Source organism: Acanthisitta chloris, unplaced genomic scaffold, assembly GCF_000695815.1.
Source record: "Acanthisitta chloris isolate BGI_N310 unplaced genomic scaffold, ASM69581v1 scaffold11113, whole genome shotgun sequence".
Taxonomy (NCBI): domain Eukaryota; kingdom Metazoa; phylum Chordata; class Aves; order Passeriformes; family Acanthisittidae; genus Acanthisitta; species Acanthisitta chloris.
The window spans coordinates 1-18,044 of NW_008666629.1; the positions used below are offsets into that span (position 1 = coordinate 1).

At 41.7% G+C, this 18,044-nt stretch overlaps 1 protein-coding gene across 1 annotated transcript in view; it reads left to right on the forward strand.

Moving 5' to 3' along the window:
- Nucleotides 1–56: 56 nt before the first annotated feature.
- PPIL2 (peptidylprolyl isomerase (cyclophilin)-like 2) overlaps nucleotides 57–18,044 on the forward strand; it is a gene marked incomplete at its 5' end in the record, with an annotated part of 68,622 nt that continues 50,634 nt past the window's right edge. The window contains 6 exons of the mRNA XM_009072209.1: nucleotides 57–103; nucleotides 577–625; nucleotides 1,543–1,605; nucleotides 1,766–1,817; nucleotides 15,257–15,308; nucleotides 17,541–17,632. Of these exons, the coding sequence (XP_009070457.1) occupies nucleotides 57–103; nucleotides 577–625; nucleotides 1,543–1,605; nucleotides 1,766–1,817; nucleotides 15,257–15,308; nucleotides 17,541–17,632 (355 nt within the window). The remainder of the gene's footprint in view (nucleotides 104–576; nucleotides 626–1,542; nucleotides 1,606–1,765; nucleotides 1,818–15,256; nucleotides 15,309–17,540; nucleotides 17,633–18,044) is intronic.

Below are 18,044 nucleotides of genomic sequence, written 5' to 3' on the forward strand. Positions count from 1 at the left end.
CCCTCGCTGTCTCCCCTCGCTGTCTCCCCTCGCTGTCTCACCTCTCTGTCCCGCAGGTACATCACGTGCGCCGAGTACACGCAGTTCTACGGCGGCAAGAAAGCAGGGACGGGGGAGGTGTCCCGGCCCGCGGGGGTGCTGGGAGTGTGGCCGCACGAGCGTCCCCGGCCCCAGCCTGGGGCACAGCCTGGTAGCATCGCATTGAGACTCGCTCTGGCAGAGCTCTGTGTGGCAGTGTTCAAGGCCAGGCTGGGTAAAGCCTTGAGCACCCTGCTCTAGGGGGTGGTGTCCCTGCCCATGGCAAGGGGAGTTGGGACTACATCATCTTTAGAGTCCCTTCCAGCTCCTTAACGCTCTATGATCTTATGATCTGGCAGTGCAATTTCAGTTGAATCAATCAGAAAAAGTCTGATTTAAGTTTCAGTTTTGTAAGCCTTAGTGTATTTAACCTTGTCATCAGTAAATTGCCACCATGTATATAGCAAAACATAACTTTGCAATATTTCTTTGTTAACTACAATGCTGATACGGAGTATTGATTCAGCTTCTGTTGGGTTGGTTTTCTTTTTCCATAAACAGACCTTCCGCGGACCAATTTTAGACGTTTATCGTTTGATCACTGCAGGTAAGGCAACAAATTTGCGCTGTCATTATTAAATGACATATCTGTTTATGAGGGCTGTTGACACTGCACTGAGCTATGTTCTTCTGAAGCATTTGCTTTCATTGGCTCGTGCCTGCTGTGATAGCAGTGTGGCAAGCAAGAACTGAAACAATATCTACACTTCCCGTCATTAGTGTCTAAAGAGATTGGAGCTGATGGCTGGAAGAACACACAAGTGATAAAATAGCACGGAACAATTGCCATGTACATTCCACTCTTTCAAATCTGTGTAATCAAGGCTTGAATCGTCCCTCCTCAGAATGTGCTTGGTCAATCACTCATCTTGCTGAGACAGTGATTCGGTACATTGAAGGAATATTTCTGCTCTTTTTTAATGTTTAGAGTTTACTGCTTGAAGTGATGGAGTGGAAGAAGAGAGTTGGTAAAAGTGGGTTAGAAATTCTCTTGTAAACTAGGTAGTTCAAGAAGTTACCTTCCACATCTGTGAACTACTGCTGCTTGGCCAACAGCTCCCTGGATTATGGAAGCAGCCCTAACAGGGGATGCTGGATGTGACTGCCAGTTATTCCCTAGCCCATTTCAGTGCAAAGACAGTGAGTGTTTCTGCTGGAACCATCTTTTGTGCTGGTAGGCCCCGGCATGGCAATGGAAGTGGACCTAGGAGGATTACAGCATCCCTGTCTCTGTGGCTGTGAGTGCTGGCAGCTACATGTTCCTGAACTGCACCAGTTCCTCTCATGGATTTTGTTGTTAGCTTGTTTTGTGTAGAATCAGGTAGTCGATACTGGCAGCCACTCAGTATTTTCATTGGTATAGGCCTTGCTTTAACATGCACGGGAATCAGCAACATGTTACTTGCTTTTGTCATCATGATTTCCAGCTGATTTTGCTAACAAGAGTGTGTTTCTTTTTCGTAGTTTGTCCCTGCAGCCCTTTGAATACCCAGTTTGCACACCAGATGGGACAGTCTTTGACATACTGTAAGTTACTGTCTGTACTTAGCTTTATTTTTGTGTGGTTGAACTGATTACACCTGTGTAATCACCATTTGGTCTTAGGAAGTTGGCAAAAATAATCATACCCATCAATAGAGGTTTCTGATGGTGCTTGTCACTTACCACTTTATCCCTTCTGTTTCAGGAGCATTGTTCCTTGGATAAAGAAATATGGAACCAATCCAATCACAGGAGAAGTAAGTAATCATGAGTGTGTCCACTTCATGTCTTTGCTTTCCTTGTGCTCAGTTTCCTGTTTAATGTGTTGGAGAAACACATGTGCCTTAGTGAAAGCAAAACAAGTTGATCAGGAATGCTGTTTTGAAGAATCATACTTGTGAGATCAGCCTTGCTGAGATTCATGTAGACGTTTCCTGGGGATCTCTTTTTAGCTGAAAAGAAAAGGGCTTTGGCATTTTAGACCTAATATCCCCTCACTTCATCATGTTAATGATCCTTGTAGTATTAAATAGTCAACCTTGTACTATGTGTGCGGAAAAAAGAGTAGAGCATGGAATTTTATTTTTTTTTGGTGGATTGTAAGTAGCGAGGCACAGGAAATGTGTGGTTCATTTGTGTGAACTCTCAGGGCATCCTGCCTGCCTTACAGGTGTGGCATAATTAATATCTGCATAGAGGAAAATACAGCCTCTGTTGTTACTGCTGGTGCTGCCCAGAAAGCCTGACTGGTGATTAATGGAAAAGACTCTCTACTGCTGCCTCATATAAGCAGAATTCTAGTCCATATAGGACAAGGGAGTGGCAAGCTCACCTTTCCATCTGGGATTAAACTTGCAGCAGTTTCCTAACCCAAGGGATATTTGGCTTTTTGCAGATTCTAAAGAGATTAATAGATGATATTATGAGTGGTATGCTTAAACTGCAAAGTCTTTTGAGTTATCTTGGCCATATATTTCAGAAAGCTTCTGGCCTTCCTCTGTCGTGATAGTTCACTGCAAGAGTGGGATTTAAGTGCTTTTGTGGGTTTCTCCCCCCTTTTTCTGCATAAAGGATAATTATGAAAGGATTATTTTCTGTAGTAGTATGAAGTTGTAAAGCACTGAATAAATATGAAGTACTGGAGGTATTTCCTTGTTGGAATTTTGTTTTTTTTTTTCTGATGTGTTAGAAAGAGTGCATTGTTTATGAGGGCAGAGAGGGAAATTTTAAGTACCAAGTGTTGCTTGAGCTGCCAGAACTTGCCTCTTCCCCCTGCGCCTGCAGTTACTTTCGCGGGCACTGGGCGGCAGCCACTGCCCAGGATCGGGGGAGGTTTGCAGATGGCTCTGAGCTGTGAGATTGCCTCTGAAACATCTTGTGTTTGATTAAAGATTTTCCCAGCAGACAGATAGGAGGAGAAGCTAAATACAGACGAGTATTCCAAACTCTGAACGTGAACAGCCTGTCTGAGACTCAGTATCTTCCTGCAGGTGTGTTTGTGCGATGGAGAGATGATTCAAGGTCTTTCTTCACACATGAAGAGGCCAATGTATTGTTGAGAAGGCATGACATTACATTTTCATTTGTTTTTGCCAGCCTCTCACCACTTTGCTGCTGTCTGCATTGGTTGGGTGTTTTGGGGTGTTGCCAAATCAATTTTTTTCCCTCAGAACAGCTCCATCACACCTGTTCTCATTGCAGACTGTGAACTGTGATGTGGTTTAAAATTGCTCTGAGTAAATGCTAAGCAAGAAGTGTAATGTGCCTACTGGTCTTGTGTAATATGGAGAGAGGGAGACTGTGCAGAACATACTTGGTGAACCATAAATGCTCAAATGAAGTCAGGCTTTGACACCTGTTACTTTACCCAGACATGTGCCTCAGTAGTTGATCTGCAGTGAATCTCCAGCTCTCCTCAATATACATCCCCCCCTTTTTCTCTGTATCACTCTGTCTGGGGAGCTCACTCTTCTCCCCTTTTGTTCTGTGGTGGACTGGTGCTGTACAGAACTCTCCACAGAACAAAGGTGTTCCAGACTACTTGGAAGGAAAAGGAGCCACTTGTTCTTTAGAATAGTACATAGCCCTGCTGAATCCTGCCGTGTGGAGTTACAGGGTGAAGAGTGGGGTTGAAATGCAGCCTTTGTTTCCCAGAGGACTGGTTCAGGATTTTGGATGGCATTGGGCAGGACAGGGATGGGATGAGGCAGGGTAGGTGGCAGAGGAAGTCAGTGAATTGAGCTTGTGCTGTCCTCTATTTAATCTGTCAATGTGTGCACACCTTCTGTTCCCTGTGCAGCTTGCTCCTTGTGGAAACCAGAAAGTATCTTCTGTAATGAGTTGGTGACTTACAGAAACTCAAGACACTGTGTTGATTTAGAAAGGAATTGAGGCAGAGTAGCTTCAATGCCATGCTTTGTGCAGTGACTCGTGATATTACTGTGCACAGGTTGGTGATGAGGCTCTGGAGAATTCTTCCATTTATTTGTCCTGAAGTAAAAAATTATAATGAAATCCTTTGTGTCTTGTACTTCTCTTGTTATGGCTTGCTACAGGACAAATGCTTTAGAGAAGTCAATAGGCTACTTGGAAATGGCAGTGTTAATGGTGCACTCTTGGCACTCGCTAATTCTGTCTAGCTGTCTTGTTTCTGAAGTGGACCCCTCAGTGGAGAACTGGAGAGCCTTGCAGTCATCGTTATATTTATCTTCACAGTGCTCCAGAGGGTAGGACTGTGCTAGTCTTTTATTAATTGGATGTTTGTGAACTGATCTGCAAGGAACTTCTCTGAGTCTTCTGAATCCTAAACTATTGGACCAACCTTCCTTTTGAAAGAAATGCTGCAATGCCAAGATTGTAGTTACTCTTCTATATGTTTGAAATATTTTAATTTTATTTTTTCTTTCTCTCCTTTCCTAGACCTTCTAATGGCTTATGGTTATTTTTTCGTGCCTTTCTGAACATTCTCCTGAAGTGCAGTAGGGGCATCAACACCCATTTAGGAGAAACAAATCACCATTGACTTATGTCTGATGTTTCCCATGAACTATTCCAGAAAATAACTTTATTCTTCTCCCCTTTTTAAGAAAGCATTGGAGTAAAAAATGCTTATGTTACTGCACCAGTAATCATGGAAGAAACAGTGCATCCCTTGCAGCTGAACTACAGCCTGTCAGTTGGCATTGGTTCACTTACTTTTCTTGTCAGCTTTGTCAGGACACTGCCCTAGCATATCTTTACACTAAAATCGCATAAAAAAAAGAGGAAATCATAGTTAGCTCATTCCTTTTAACTGAGAACAGCAATTTGGCTTCTTGGGCTTGCAGATAGTTGCAAGCTTGCCAGAAAGTTTCATGTAGTGACGTTCTGACAGCCTGACCAGCATGCCCACACAAGTCAGCCAGCTGGGCCCAGGATACCTGCTTCCAAGAAGGGAGATTGGCCAGAGCATGTCTGGTTTGTTGGAATCTCAAATATGAACAGATGATAGATCAGCATGCCTTTTGACAGGAATTTCAAGGAAATTGTTCTTCTTTGTTGCGTGGATATGTTATATGTGGGCTGAGCTATTTTTCCTCCTTTGCATTGTAATGTGTCTGATGTCAATTCCTATTTTTTCCACTCTGGTTCAGTGACATTCTAACTGTGTGTGGGCAGGCCACATTATTGTGGCTGTATCTCAGCCACGATCAAGGCTCTGTAACCTTGGGCAAATATCTCTTCCCCTGACTCGCAAGTAGCTTTCTCTTTGTCCCCTGTTCTCCCTTTTCTGTGGGAATGGAGTGCTTGAAAGCCACAATGTTTGCTTCTAAGGCTTTGGTCCAAAGTCAGTTTTATGACTTTATATGCATCTACTCTTAAACTCATGTAGAGGGCTCAGCCATGTGAAATCTTTCTGCACAGCTCAGAGCACAGTACAATCCGTGTGTGTGCTGATCCTGTCTATCCCAAAGAGCCAATCCTCATGTTCAGGGCTGTGTGCACTGTGCTGACATTGTGTATGTGTCTTGAAGGGCAAACACAATTCAGTCAAGTTAATTTAGCTTGGGCTTAGCATACACCTAAGAGTCAGGTTAAGAGACCTGAAGATGCTCTGTGGTGGATGTATGAGACTGGGAGTCACATTTCTGATCTGAGTGAGGCAGAACACAATTTGTGTTCTGCTCTGTCTCATGCGAGGTTAGGATCCAGACCTGCAGGCCAGAGAGAGCATTTTCTTAAGTGTTACAAGGTTTTAGCTTCTTACTAGGATAAAGAGGAATTTTTTTATACATTCTTAGGGTTTTTAAAGAGTTGGAAAGGCCTTTTGCTTGGACTGCCTCTGAAGATAACCATAGGAGTCTGGTGCATATGAAGAAGCAGTAGAAGGCAGAGCCACTGACATGGAAAATGAGAACTAACTTTGGAGTCAGAAGGCTGAAAATCTCTGACTTTCCCCAGTGAGACATCTGCCTTTTAAAAAGAGAGAGCAGGACACAAACTTTTACTCTGTGTACACTATAAATGTTTGCTGTTTTTCTCCCACACTCTTAATCCTGTATTTACCAAATAAAACTGACCTGGGGTGAAATTATGGCTAACATGACCAAATAATTGTGGCAGTACAGGTGCCTGGCTCGTGCAGTAAGCCTGTCTGATCCACGCTTTGGAAGGACCCAGAGAGCTTGTACCTGCAGTGCCCTGCAGCAGTGACAGCCTGTAGTGGACACCTCCTCCCCCCAGCACTGCACACTAGGCATGTAGGCAGTGCCCCTTCCTTTTTAAATTGTTTGTTTGTAGAAGGGTTGGTAGGATGATGCTTGCCTGAGTAACTGCAGCACTTTCAAAACCAGTAACTTATTACCCTCAAAGGAAAAAAATCACTTCCAAGTCTGTTGTTTCAGAACTTTGGAAACACATTCCTTAAATCTATTTATTAACCAATTCATCTCCCAAATGCTGGTGGCTATTGTTACTTCATTTTACTGGGAAAGCATGGTTTCTTTTCAGTTTGACCAGCTAGATTTCAGTCAGCCTCATGGAAATCAGTTGCTGGTCTTGCAATGAGAGTAGCTTGCTGACCTGCTTTAATGATGAGGATGCGGAGAAGATTACTTCTTTTACTGCTAAATATATTAATCTCACTTTAAAAAGGAACAAACAACCTTCCAACCCTTATTTTTAATGCACAAAAAAAGGTTTTGGCTGTCTAAATAAGGGAAATCCTGCCTGAAGAGGATGCAGAAATCGGAGCAAAGGTGAAACTTCCTTAAACGTGAAAGTGCTTTTACCATGTAAGTATTTTGGAAGCATGGATACAAAAATAGGAAGCATTGACAGTCATTTCTTCACCCGAGAAGTGAACATAATGAGAAATAATGAGGTATTTTTTCTTCTTTTGCAATATTCTGAATAAAGAAACTGAAGTGTGTGAGCAGTGTGGGAAATACTAAGTACCGTAGGAACAGGTGTTAAAGTACAGGTTAAGTTCCAGACAGGGCTCTATGGTTCACTACAAATTGCTTTCCACCTCTGTCAGATAATCAGTGCAAGGCAAGTGTGTTTCAGGAATGGATTCCTGCAAGTGGTTGGATGAGCTTCACACATTGCTGAGTCAGATGTGTCAAGATCATGATCGCAAACAAAACTCATCCAACCCTGAGCTGAATAGAACTAATCTCAGGTCTGAACTGGGAAGGGGACAAGTTCAAGTTTCATGTGACTCTTACTGGCTAAGTCAACAGTGACAATGGCTTTTAGCTGGGTTCATACGGTCTGTGTGGTAATTTACTGCAGATTGCTGCTTTAATTGTGTTATTCCAGGTGTGTTTCTAGATAACGAGCAGGAAAGAATGGATGTCATCGGACAAGAACCTGTGGTTTGAAGGTGACCTCTTTCATCCCAGTGTAGCAGTGGGCATTGTCAGCAAAATGTAGTAGCTGTAGATAATGTTCACTGCGATGCATTTTCAGAGTGTTTTTCTAGAACTTTCTGCAACATGGTGGTAATGTTACCCTAGGGTTCTGATGATCTTCTAAAGATGACATGTTGCAGCAGGAGTCAGATTTTCCTTGTGATTTTTCACCTTTTTCTCTTGAAAAGTTTTCTTCACTTATTGTTTCCAAAGAGACTGTGCTTACTTTGAGCATTTTCATGCTTTGTCTCGATACAAAACACAGAGAGGAAGATGCTGTGCAGCCCTCCATGGGCAGGGTATCTCCACAGCAGTTTTCAGCATCTAGGCTGTCTAATTAAGAGCAAAATAGTTTGGCCAGTTGAGATGTTTTTCATTATGTAGAAACATTCAGGAGTGAGTCATCTCCATCTTTCATTGTTTTTTCCTCAACATCAGAGCACGGCACCTGAAATCCAAGTAGTCTGCTGCATTTTCTCCTTGGAGTTTTGGAAATGAGTGATAATTTAGGTGGATCAGTAACTTCAGGTCTCATTTGGATGTAATATGGGTGATGTATAAATGAGAATTTTAATTCTTCTCTAGAGAACCCTTTTCACATACATGTCAGAAGAAGTTGGCACATCTTCAGCTTGAAATTCAAAAGATGTTTCTTAATTTGTCTGATGCAACTCAGTCAGGTCTTCAGATATTGCATAAGTTTTAATGTCAATTTCCCACTTTTTCCCCTTTTGTTAACCTTAGCATATTTTTTCCTGTACATCTGAAGTGAGCTTTTTTTTCTGTTTATTTGTAAGAAAAGTTTCAATTTGGGGTAGGAATACAGTTTTGTTCTAGGTGAGTAATGGCTTATTACAGGGCAGAGAACAAAGCTACAGGAGTAAAACCAAGGGAAGCTTTGTTGTTGAAAAGTGATTCAGACAAATCCAGCTTGGTTTTCATGTGTTGCAGAAAGAAGGGTGAAATGATCAGGAGCAGAAAACTGGAAGACTGAGGTCTTTGGCTCTGTCACAGTCTGCTTTGCAAACTGTGTGCTCTGTCTTGAATCGGTGTTTGCTTTCTGCCTGCTGTGACTGCAGAGAGGTTCTTCTGATTCTTCTGATGATTTTTCATCTAATAGATATCTTCTGTAAATTTTGGGTTTGACCAACTTACTCTTGTTTGTATCTGTGCCAGAATTGCTTTTCTCTCTGTTAGTGTTTACAGCTGTGTGTTTGGCATAGAGGAATTTAAAGCTTTCCTGACATTTTCTTGAGACTTGTATTTTCTTGTCAGATGTTCTTCATGCCTTTAAGTCCTCCATACCCTAAATGATCACAGCTGTCCTTCTCCACGTCTTAAATTTTAATATATCTTCTTTGAAGAGAGTTAATGTTAATCATGCACAGTAAATGCTGTGTGGATGCCTGGTACAGCGGTGGGAATATTTTCTAATCTTCTCCTGAAGTACTCTGATAATACTTTGATATATTACAACTCATAGTGTAAGACAGACAACAGTTTTAGAGTACATGTTGAGACAGAAAGGGTGCTTTCAGAAAATGGTAATTTGGTGCATTTTCCTTGACAAGCTGGGTCATTTCAGAAGCAGGTACTTTTTCATAAATGAGAGTTAGCCAGGATGAGCAGTGCTTCTTCCTTTTCTCTTTTTTTTTTTGTTTCCAGCTGAAAGTTGCTGCCTGTATTTCGGTGGCCAGTAGCAGCCTTTCAGGCACAGGTGGTTACAGCTATCGTCATTAAGCATCTCTCCAGGTGCATGTTTGTCTGGGGCAGCAGACACAGGCTGCTGCTCAAACACCTAAATCCACTTTGAACGAGATGAACCCTTCAATATGTAGCAACTGAGCCGTGTTGTCTTACCTCATTTGCCTCAGAAATCATTAGCTTTTAGTCAACAGTTTAAATTAGTTAATATTTGACTAGTGACCGTAAATTTTCAAAGCCCCTGGATAGAAACATATGAGGACGTGATTCCTGCCCTGAGGAATGACCAGAAAGTCATGTGTTATAACTGGAAATTGTCATAAAGCACAGGTCCTGCTGAGTCTGGTGTCCTGAAAGATGACTCCATTTTTGATGGGTTTTCTGAAAATTTCCCTCTCTCCTTTGTTACTGGCAAACATGTGGATAGTGGGTTGTTGCTCTTCCAGAGTTGTGTCTGTGTCTTGCACCAGTGTGCTCAGCAGCACTAAGAGTTAGCCTTTATCTGTCCTAAAAAGGGGATTTATTTTTCAATTCCCTCTATCTTTGGGAAACAGTGAGGGCAAAGAGATGAGATTTTCCTCTACTTACTGTTCAAGTGCTTTATCAGAAAGAGGCATTTAAAACCCTCTAGTGTCATGAGCCACTGGCCAAGCTGCTGTGCCTCCTTCCCTCCCTGCTGATGGGGACTGTGGTGGTGGTGGGCAGTGTTTGATCCAGTAACCCACCCCTGGACACAGCAGATAAATGTGTCTAGTGTTATTTCTAATGGATTATTTCCCTTATAGCAAAAAAGTATTTACATCTAGGTTTTACAGACTGAACAGATGGTCTCTTCTTTTCCTTTTCTGTGTTTTGGTGGAAGTGTGCACATTGGATGGGATTTTGTGACTGTGGCACTTGAAAAACTAGCAGCTGTGAAGTGCTCTAGCCTTAAATGAGATGCAGCATGAGGTTTCCCACAGATCCTTCCTTACTTGCCTGTTTTTTGCTAAAATTGGAGACTAGATTTTTGATGCTTCTGCAAAGCTTCATTTTCCATGAGCCATGACGTATTTGGCTGTGGGTCTCTGGATTGATAGACTTCTGACTCCATTAAGGCTGCAGGTTTGATCTTGCACATGCGACTGTGCATCTTTTTCTCATGGTAATTTCTGTTAATGTGCTCTCTGATAGAGCAACATTATTGCTGGTATCTGTGAGCCATGTGTGTTATCAGGCATATCTTTATGATTCTCTGGACAAGGCTTTGGTGACCATATGGTGTCAGTTTAATTAACATTTAAATATGTAGATAATGGTGGTCTGGAAGTGTGTGATGAAGGATCTCTGTGTCCATTTCCATACCAGTTCAACAGTACATGAAAACTGGAGTTAAATAGCAGCTTCATCCAAGAATGTGAATGGAGTGTCTTTTCAGCCTTTGGTAGGCAGTTGTCCACATGATAAATATCTAGCACTTTGCTGTTGAACTGAACATAGAAACAATATCTTGAATCATGAGGCTATTCTGGCCTGTTGGCTGCTGACCTCAGATTTTTCATGAAATACTAATACCCATGAAGGTGGCTTATCTTGTTAAAACTGTGCTGCTGTTTCCAGTCACATGCCCTAATGTGCAGAGTTGAGGATTTCCAATATCATCATTAGATCCATTTATAAGATCCGAAATTAGTAACATTATACATGGAGTTATTCCAATACTGTTCATTCAGTTAATATCCACATATTTTTTGGAGATTTTATAGCAGGGAAAATTCTGAGGACTTCTTAAAATGGGAAGTTGTATGCAAAGTTTTATGTAACGTGTCTCATCGTTAAAGGAACTAAAGAATTTCCTACAAAACTAATTTGCTGTTGTTGAGCTAAGTTTGGTACTTGGTAGGCAGCATTATATTTCAGCATTAGTATTTGTTCTGGCTTTCTCTTCTACTTGAGGTAACTCTGTGTTGCTTATTTTGGTGGGATGAAAACCTACCAAATGGAAATGCTGGCTCTGGATGATTCTGTCCTCATGTTGTCAACCAGTTCAGACATGGCACATTGACTTTTCCCCATGATAGCTTCCCTGGAGTTTTGTGTGTTCCTGACAGAGGCCATTCAGTGTGTCCAGTCAGGATGTCTGATCCCCAAGTGTTGAACATTTTAACACTTACTCAGTTGCTGTTGGTAGAGAGGGAAAGTCTGTCTTTACTAAATGCAGCTCCTGCCGCACATCACCGACTCTACCCATGTGTGGGTAGAGAATCAGCTGAGCCCATTTTGATTGCCTTTCAGGCTGGTGCATATCCAACAGGGTCAGAGCCTCATTAACAAGAAGAACGTGCAGCCACAGACCAAAGAGATTCAGAGAGTGTAACTAATTGATGCGCAGGGATTGTAGGTCATATCTCCACGAGACACGCAGCGATGACAGAGAATGATTTAATTCGAAACAATCGGCATGTTTCATCCGCGAGCTGCCACAGTGCCCCACTAACCTACGTGTCGTAATAACCTCTGCCTGGGTATCAATAAAGGCTGCTGCCCTTTGGGATCCCGCAGGAGCCGGTGCTGTCAGCTGACAGATGAGAGCGCGTGGGGCGGTGGGGCTTCTCGCTGCTGCAGGAAAGTAGGTCATGGCCAAAAGTAGCCTTGGCTGCCTTTGTGGCAGTGTGCCTGCAAGAGTAGAGTCAGCTGAGAAAAGAGCTCGCACGGTTCTGCGTTTGGTTGTTTTTTTTTTTTTAGCCCTTCCTTGCTGTGGAGCAGCTGGTACTACGTGCAGTGAAATGCGTCTGCTTTCCAGTATTTCTGCATAAAATATTTTTAGAAGTGAATATGCAGCTCTTATTTCTGCTCGGGGGAAGTGGCAGATGCTTGTGGCCTTTCATTTTCATTAAGAATTTAGAATTTTAATTAGATCAAGTGTTTTTAATAAACACTTTTTTTTTTGCCTTTCTTTCCTCACTGGGAAGTGACTGAAAATGGATGGTAGGTCTGTGTCAGGGAAATTCAGGTTGGAGATATATTTGAACTGGAGTTGTGTATGCAATATTTGTGCTCTCTTATGCATTATTAATAATAAGAAATACATGAAAACAAATACTTTAACTCATTATAAGATTCATTCACTCCTGCTGTCTCTTCCCATGAAGACCAGCGCCCGTTTGTGGCATAATGGTCATTTCCATGGCAACAAACTGTGTGATAGTGCTTGGAAAGCTTTGACTTTTGATGGAGAATAAATAAAAGGAGATTCACCCACACTCAAGATAATCCTGTTTTAATGTGAAATGAAGAAATTGAGAGGAAAAAAATAATATTATACAGGTTGCCTATATCATGTCCTTTCATACTTTCCTGTGTAATGTGTAGGTCTTTCAAAACTGGACCTCCTGGAAGTGTGTAGACTCCCTTCTCTGTGGCTGCTCTGCATGCAGCCTGGTCTTGGGCACTGAGCAATCCTTTGGAGCAGATTGTCACCTGATTTTGCTGTTCTGGGGCTCCAGAGATTTGCTTTGACAACACTAAATCCCCCTCTTGCCTTGCTGCACGAGCCAAAGTGCAGAGCTGCTCCAAAGGGTGTGAGCTCACATGCCATGGTCACTTCTTCAGCACAAGCCTGATAGGTGGCCAGTCTGCAGCAATAAAACCTTACAGTATTCATACAGCACTTCACTGCAGAGTTCCCAGCCTGGAAGAAGACACCAGGCAGTGCACGTATTTCAACTCCTATATGACAATCGCTGTTTTTTTATTTACTGTTGACATATAAGACTGTAAGTGCTTGTCTCAGTGGGGAGCAGATCCAGCACAAGCAGCTGATGCACCATGAGTAAGTCATGCTGAAAAATAGCCTTTTTCCATATTACGGAAAGATGTGACCTGAAATACCATACTGTTTCCCTGGGTATGGAGTGAGGAGTCCGAGGACTTGGCAGCACTTCTAACAATGCATCGTATGTTGATAGATGAAACAGTGCACTGCAGCTTTTGCTACCTTTAAAGTCTGCACCGCAGTTTAGTCTGTCTTTTCCACTAAATTTCTGTCAAGGTATAAATCTGAATCTTCAGTCATGCTAAACTGTTTCTTAAGGAACTGTTTCCATTTTTGTTTAAAGGTGGTTTGCTCATACGTTCTGGGGATAGCTCAGGTCTGCCAGGAAGATAATTTAAGGACCTTCCTTCAAATTATCAGTGTTTCCAGTGGTTGTATTTCTAAAGAAGCTTTTTCTGAAACATAATTTTCGGGCTGTTGCACAACATGTGCACAGATGGATGCTGCTTTGTGTTAATAGTTGTTTAGGTTGAACAGATCTGCCCAGGATCAGATGTTCCTTTTGGCAACTCTGCTGTTCCCCTGCTACTTCTTTGATAATTTTGTTCTTGTAAGAAGATAAATAAATGAATAAAGCTCTGCATTCACTTAGTCATATTAGAAGCTGCTGTTGCCTTGTTGTCCTCTTTGTACCTCAGCAGTGGGCAGATACTGGAGTGTTTTGGGTTGGTTTTTTTTGAGTATCCACTTAAGAAAAAAAAGCAGCGCTGGTCTTCCATCACATAACTAAATATAACCTAACTTGGCCTCTTTTCTCCCTTCCCATTTTATTACTACTTGCCCTCATCACTCTTCCTGCTAATAAATTAGAGAGGTGGTTACCTTTCTGGCAGCAGAAGAGCCTGCCAGTTGGTGGAGAGCAATTTGAGAAGTGCCTTCCTATAAACGAATGAGTCCAGCTGTCAGAACGTGTACTCTCTGCACCAGGAATATGAATTTTGATTAGGCACAAAAACCCCACTGACTTAGTTTCTCACGATTCTGTTATCACTCTTTGCCATAATGATGGAACGAGCAGTGTGGGCCCCACGGCTGGCACAGCTCCACTCGAAGCTGTTTATAAAGAGCTGTCTGGGTTATAAAAACCTCCCTCATCTCTTCAGGTGTGTGTTTTGAGAAGAGAACCGATTGTTTCTTTTAAAAGGCCTGTTCTGGCTGTGCTTTTAACGATCAATTTGGCAGTGAAACTGACAGCTGATACAATCAAAGGGTTTGTTGTTATTTTTATAGGTCTCATATCCTGGCTCAGCCTTACAACTTGCTGGGCTGCACTTTCGTCTCCAGCTGGGTGCCCCAGTCCAGCACTGTCTGACCATCCTGGTGGGGTGACCCTGGTTGTAGTGTGGCCTGGCATGCCAGTGATGTACCCAAATCACACTCTGACCTTATGGAATGACTGGCATACGTGGGCCTGCCCAGTCACGTTACTGAAGGCTCACTGTTATTTTGGGTGTGTTTGCAGCTTTCGTGTCTCAGGGAGGGAGCGGCCTGATTGTCCAGAAGTGCCTGCCAGCTCAATAGCTTTTCCTTCCCCATGACAGAAAACCCTTCCAGAGAGAGAGCAGCAGAAAAATGCCATAGCTATCCTTCTGATGAAGCATGGCAGAGCAGGAGCTAGCTTAGTTGGCAGTGTTCTCTCTAGAGTTGAAGAACATTACTACTCCAGCCTTGGCTGCCATCTCCATTCCCTCTTCCATGGAATTCTTACCTGGAGATTAAGTGGCTGAAAATCCATCCTGGGACTCCCTTTGTGACCCCAAGTGCCTCTCCAGAGAACTTGCGTTTCTCTTTGTTATTGCTAGTTATTATGTGGGCCCTGCTGCACATTTCCTGAAGTAAAAGGAAAATTACAGTGATTTCAGAGAAGGCAGCAAGCTGGATTGCCAGAATGGTTTGCTAGCTTTATGACTTTCATCAGAGGTCCCTGCTGAATTGCCCCTTCTGATCAGCAGCAATGATCTTTGCCTCTTAGCAAGGCAAACTCCTTTGAGTTTGTGTTAAGACAGTTGTGCAACATCTTGAGCTTATTCCTTGTGGTTAGCACTGTACTGTGTCAAATACAGCCCTGTAAACAAACCTATACTGGTTCTCAGGCTCGATGAACCTTGTTTTTGTGGGCTGTCTGTGACTTAAATTCCCAGGGTTCTGATGATTCAAACAACTTGCAATATATTAGTTATAAATTCTGTACTGTTAAAATCCTAACAGTGATGTTACAGTTTCCTTTTATTTCCATGGTTACATTCTGTTGTGATTAATATTTTTAATGCTTCATTTTCTTTAGAAACTAGATGCCAAATCACTTATAAGGCTGAATTTTGCTAAAAACAGTGAAGGTAAGTGCAGTCATTTTCTGTGGTGGTGCTTTGTTGGGGTTTTTTTCCTTAATGAGTGCTTTAATAAATTCTGATTTGTCTTACTCATGGTAAAGCTACGTAGTTTGTGTTCTCTATGATGGTTTTTATTTCTTGAGTAGACTAACTGCTTCTTGTGAGTGATATGCTTACCTTTAAAGTTCCATTTCTGTTTTTCCTTACACTGGGGAGCTGTAAATTATTCAGCAATTTCACTTTACTATAGCTGCTACTGCAGTAAGGTACTGTTTACTTTAAGGAAAAAAATCAGAAAAGGCTAAATTTCTGTAATGTTATCGTTTTTCTAGCTTGCCTATGGCAATATTTGCTGTTCACTTGGTTTTGAGCAGCTTTTTGTTTATAAAAGGGATTAGACTTAAATGAACACGTGGGATTTTATGAATAGAAGCACAGAAGACAGCAACCTTGAGTTTTATTTCTGCAAGATATAAAATCTGCCATCTAAGTGAGGATGCTAGGAACAAAACAGCAGAGTGCAGATGATTTCATCTTCTACAAAGTAGATAATGATTTCTTTGAAATGAGAGTGGCAAAGATTAGGTGGGAATAAAATTCTGGAGTGTCTCTCTCCTTATCTTAGCAGAGTCTATGGACTACAAGCTCTTTTCTCTGGCTGATGGATTTCTTCTGTGCCTTGTGTACAATCTGTCTCAAGAGCAGAGTGTTAAAAATTGATCAATGGTCACTGTGGCCAAGGTTTTTGAAAGATACTGTGATATTGTGCCTTCCTTAAAGAAGTTCAGTTTGTAATGCTGGGGGGGAATGGCAACAGCCACACAGCTCAACACAGTCTGCAGCCTTTTCCTTAGAAAGGTGCATATCGTGTCATTAACCGATCAAGGGAAAATGCAGCAAAAGAGGAGTAAAATGTTGCATTTCTGTCTATCAGCAAACTTTTATTTAAATCTTAACATGTACAATGTTTGCTACATATGTAGTATCTTCTCTTGCTCACACCTGTATGATATAAAAGGTCTTTGGATATTGCAGTTTCTGCCATTTAGTGATCCCTCCTGAGCTGTGTACCTTCTCTCCAGATCAACACATGTGTGCCTTCAGCAGTTTTGCTTTTGCTGGAACTGAAAATATGATGATTTGCTCTTTTTTATGCAGCTGCAATGAGGCCTCACTTTTTACCAGCATGTTTCTGAATCCATCAGTTGGGCCAAACCCTGATGCCACTTCCAAAAATCCCTTTCTAAACTTCCTCTTGAATTTCAGTCCCTTGTGGCAATGGCTTTCCTTCAGTGCTGGTGGCAGTGACAGAAATGGTGCTCAGCTCTGACTTGTGCTGGGGGCCAGAGCTGCCTCTGACTGAGCAGTGAGCAGTAAATCTCTGTAGGTGTTTGCCTCTCCTGTCTTCACAGGTGCTGAGAGCAGCCTCTGTTCTGGCCTCCCTGCTGGTTTTGATTTTCAAATGGTAATTAGGAAAAAAAGAACCAAATAGGTCCAACTTATTTCAAAAATCTCACCCAAACCCTCAGGTCTTGCAAACTGATCAAGTATTAATAACCTTCTTCTAATTGCTTTCTGCTGAGATCATCCAGACATTTTTCTTTTTCCTCCTGCAGTACCTTCCATCAGTTCACTTGCTGTTGACATGCTTAATATTTATGCTGACCCTCCTGGGAAAATTCACAGCTTGATTAGAGCAGAAGCTGGGTTCCTTATGGAGTAACGTGTTCAGATTTAATGGCATTCTGCTTGCCACATTTGAATACAAAATGCTCTCCTCTCCTAAAAGCACAGCAGTGGCTGTGAACTTTTCTGTAGGATATAAGCTAAACTTTTATTCCTGGGAACAACAGTGATACACAGCACTGGGCACATTGCAAAGTATAAGCTCTTGTTATCAATAGATCTTTAATTATCACAGTAACAATTATATTGTGGTATTTCATAGTTACCAAACAAGTTGAACAAAGTTCCGTGTTTGGAGATTGAAGGCAATAGATGTCAAAACTGCATTTTTCTTGCTTGTTCTATAATTCTCTTGTATGTTACTCTTTCTTGGACTTTGCCTGTCACTGGAGAATCAGAATGTTGTTAAAATGCCATTAAATACATGCTGAAGTTACACTTTATATTAAAAATTCATGTAAATGTCCTCCACAGAGATAGGAGAAATTAGCTATTTCAAAACAGTTGCAGGTCTTCATGTGAAATTTAAACTTTTTTTCCCCCCTCTATCAGGCAAATACCACTGTCCAGTGCTGTTTACTGTATTCACCAATAACTCCCATATTGTGGCCATCAAGACTACTGGAAATGTGTTTGCTTATGAGGTAAGTTCTCTGTTCCATTTCACTGTTGATATTTTGTACTTAGTGCATTTCATTCAAGATCACAAAATATTTCAGAAGGGTAAGTTTTATTCTTGTTTTACAGCTATGGAAATTAAAGCACAAGGAGATGAACTGACTTCACAAATTGTTGTCCAACTTTTGCCTTCCAAATAGGAACAGCCTTGAAATATGAAATAAATGAAATTTATAAGACCTTTTCTTAAATTCATCTGTGTGCACTGAATCTCGTAGAACGAAATGTGTAGCTTTTATATGCTCCTCAGCTGAATTAAGAGACAAATTTTCTGTTATCTTCTTCCTGATACAGTGTCATCACCAAAGCACAAACTGCCTCATTAGTATTCATATCAATGAATAGAAAAGAGTATTTTAGCTGGAGCTGGAGGAAGAG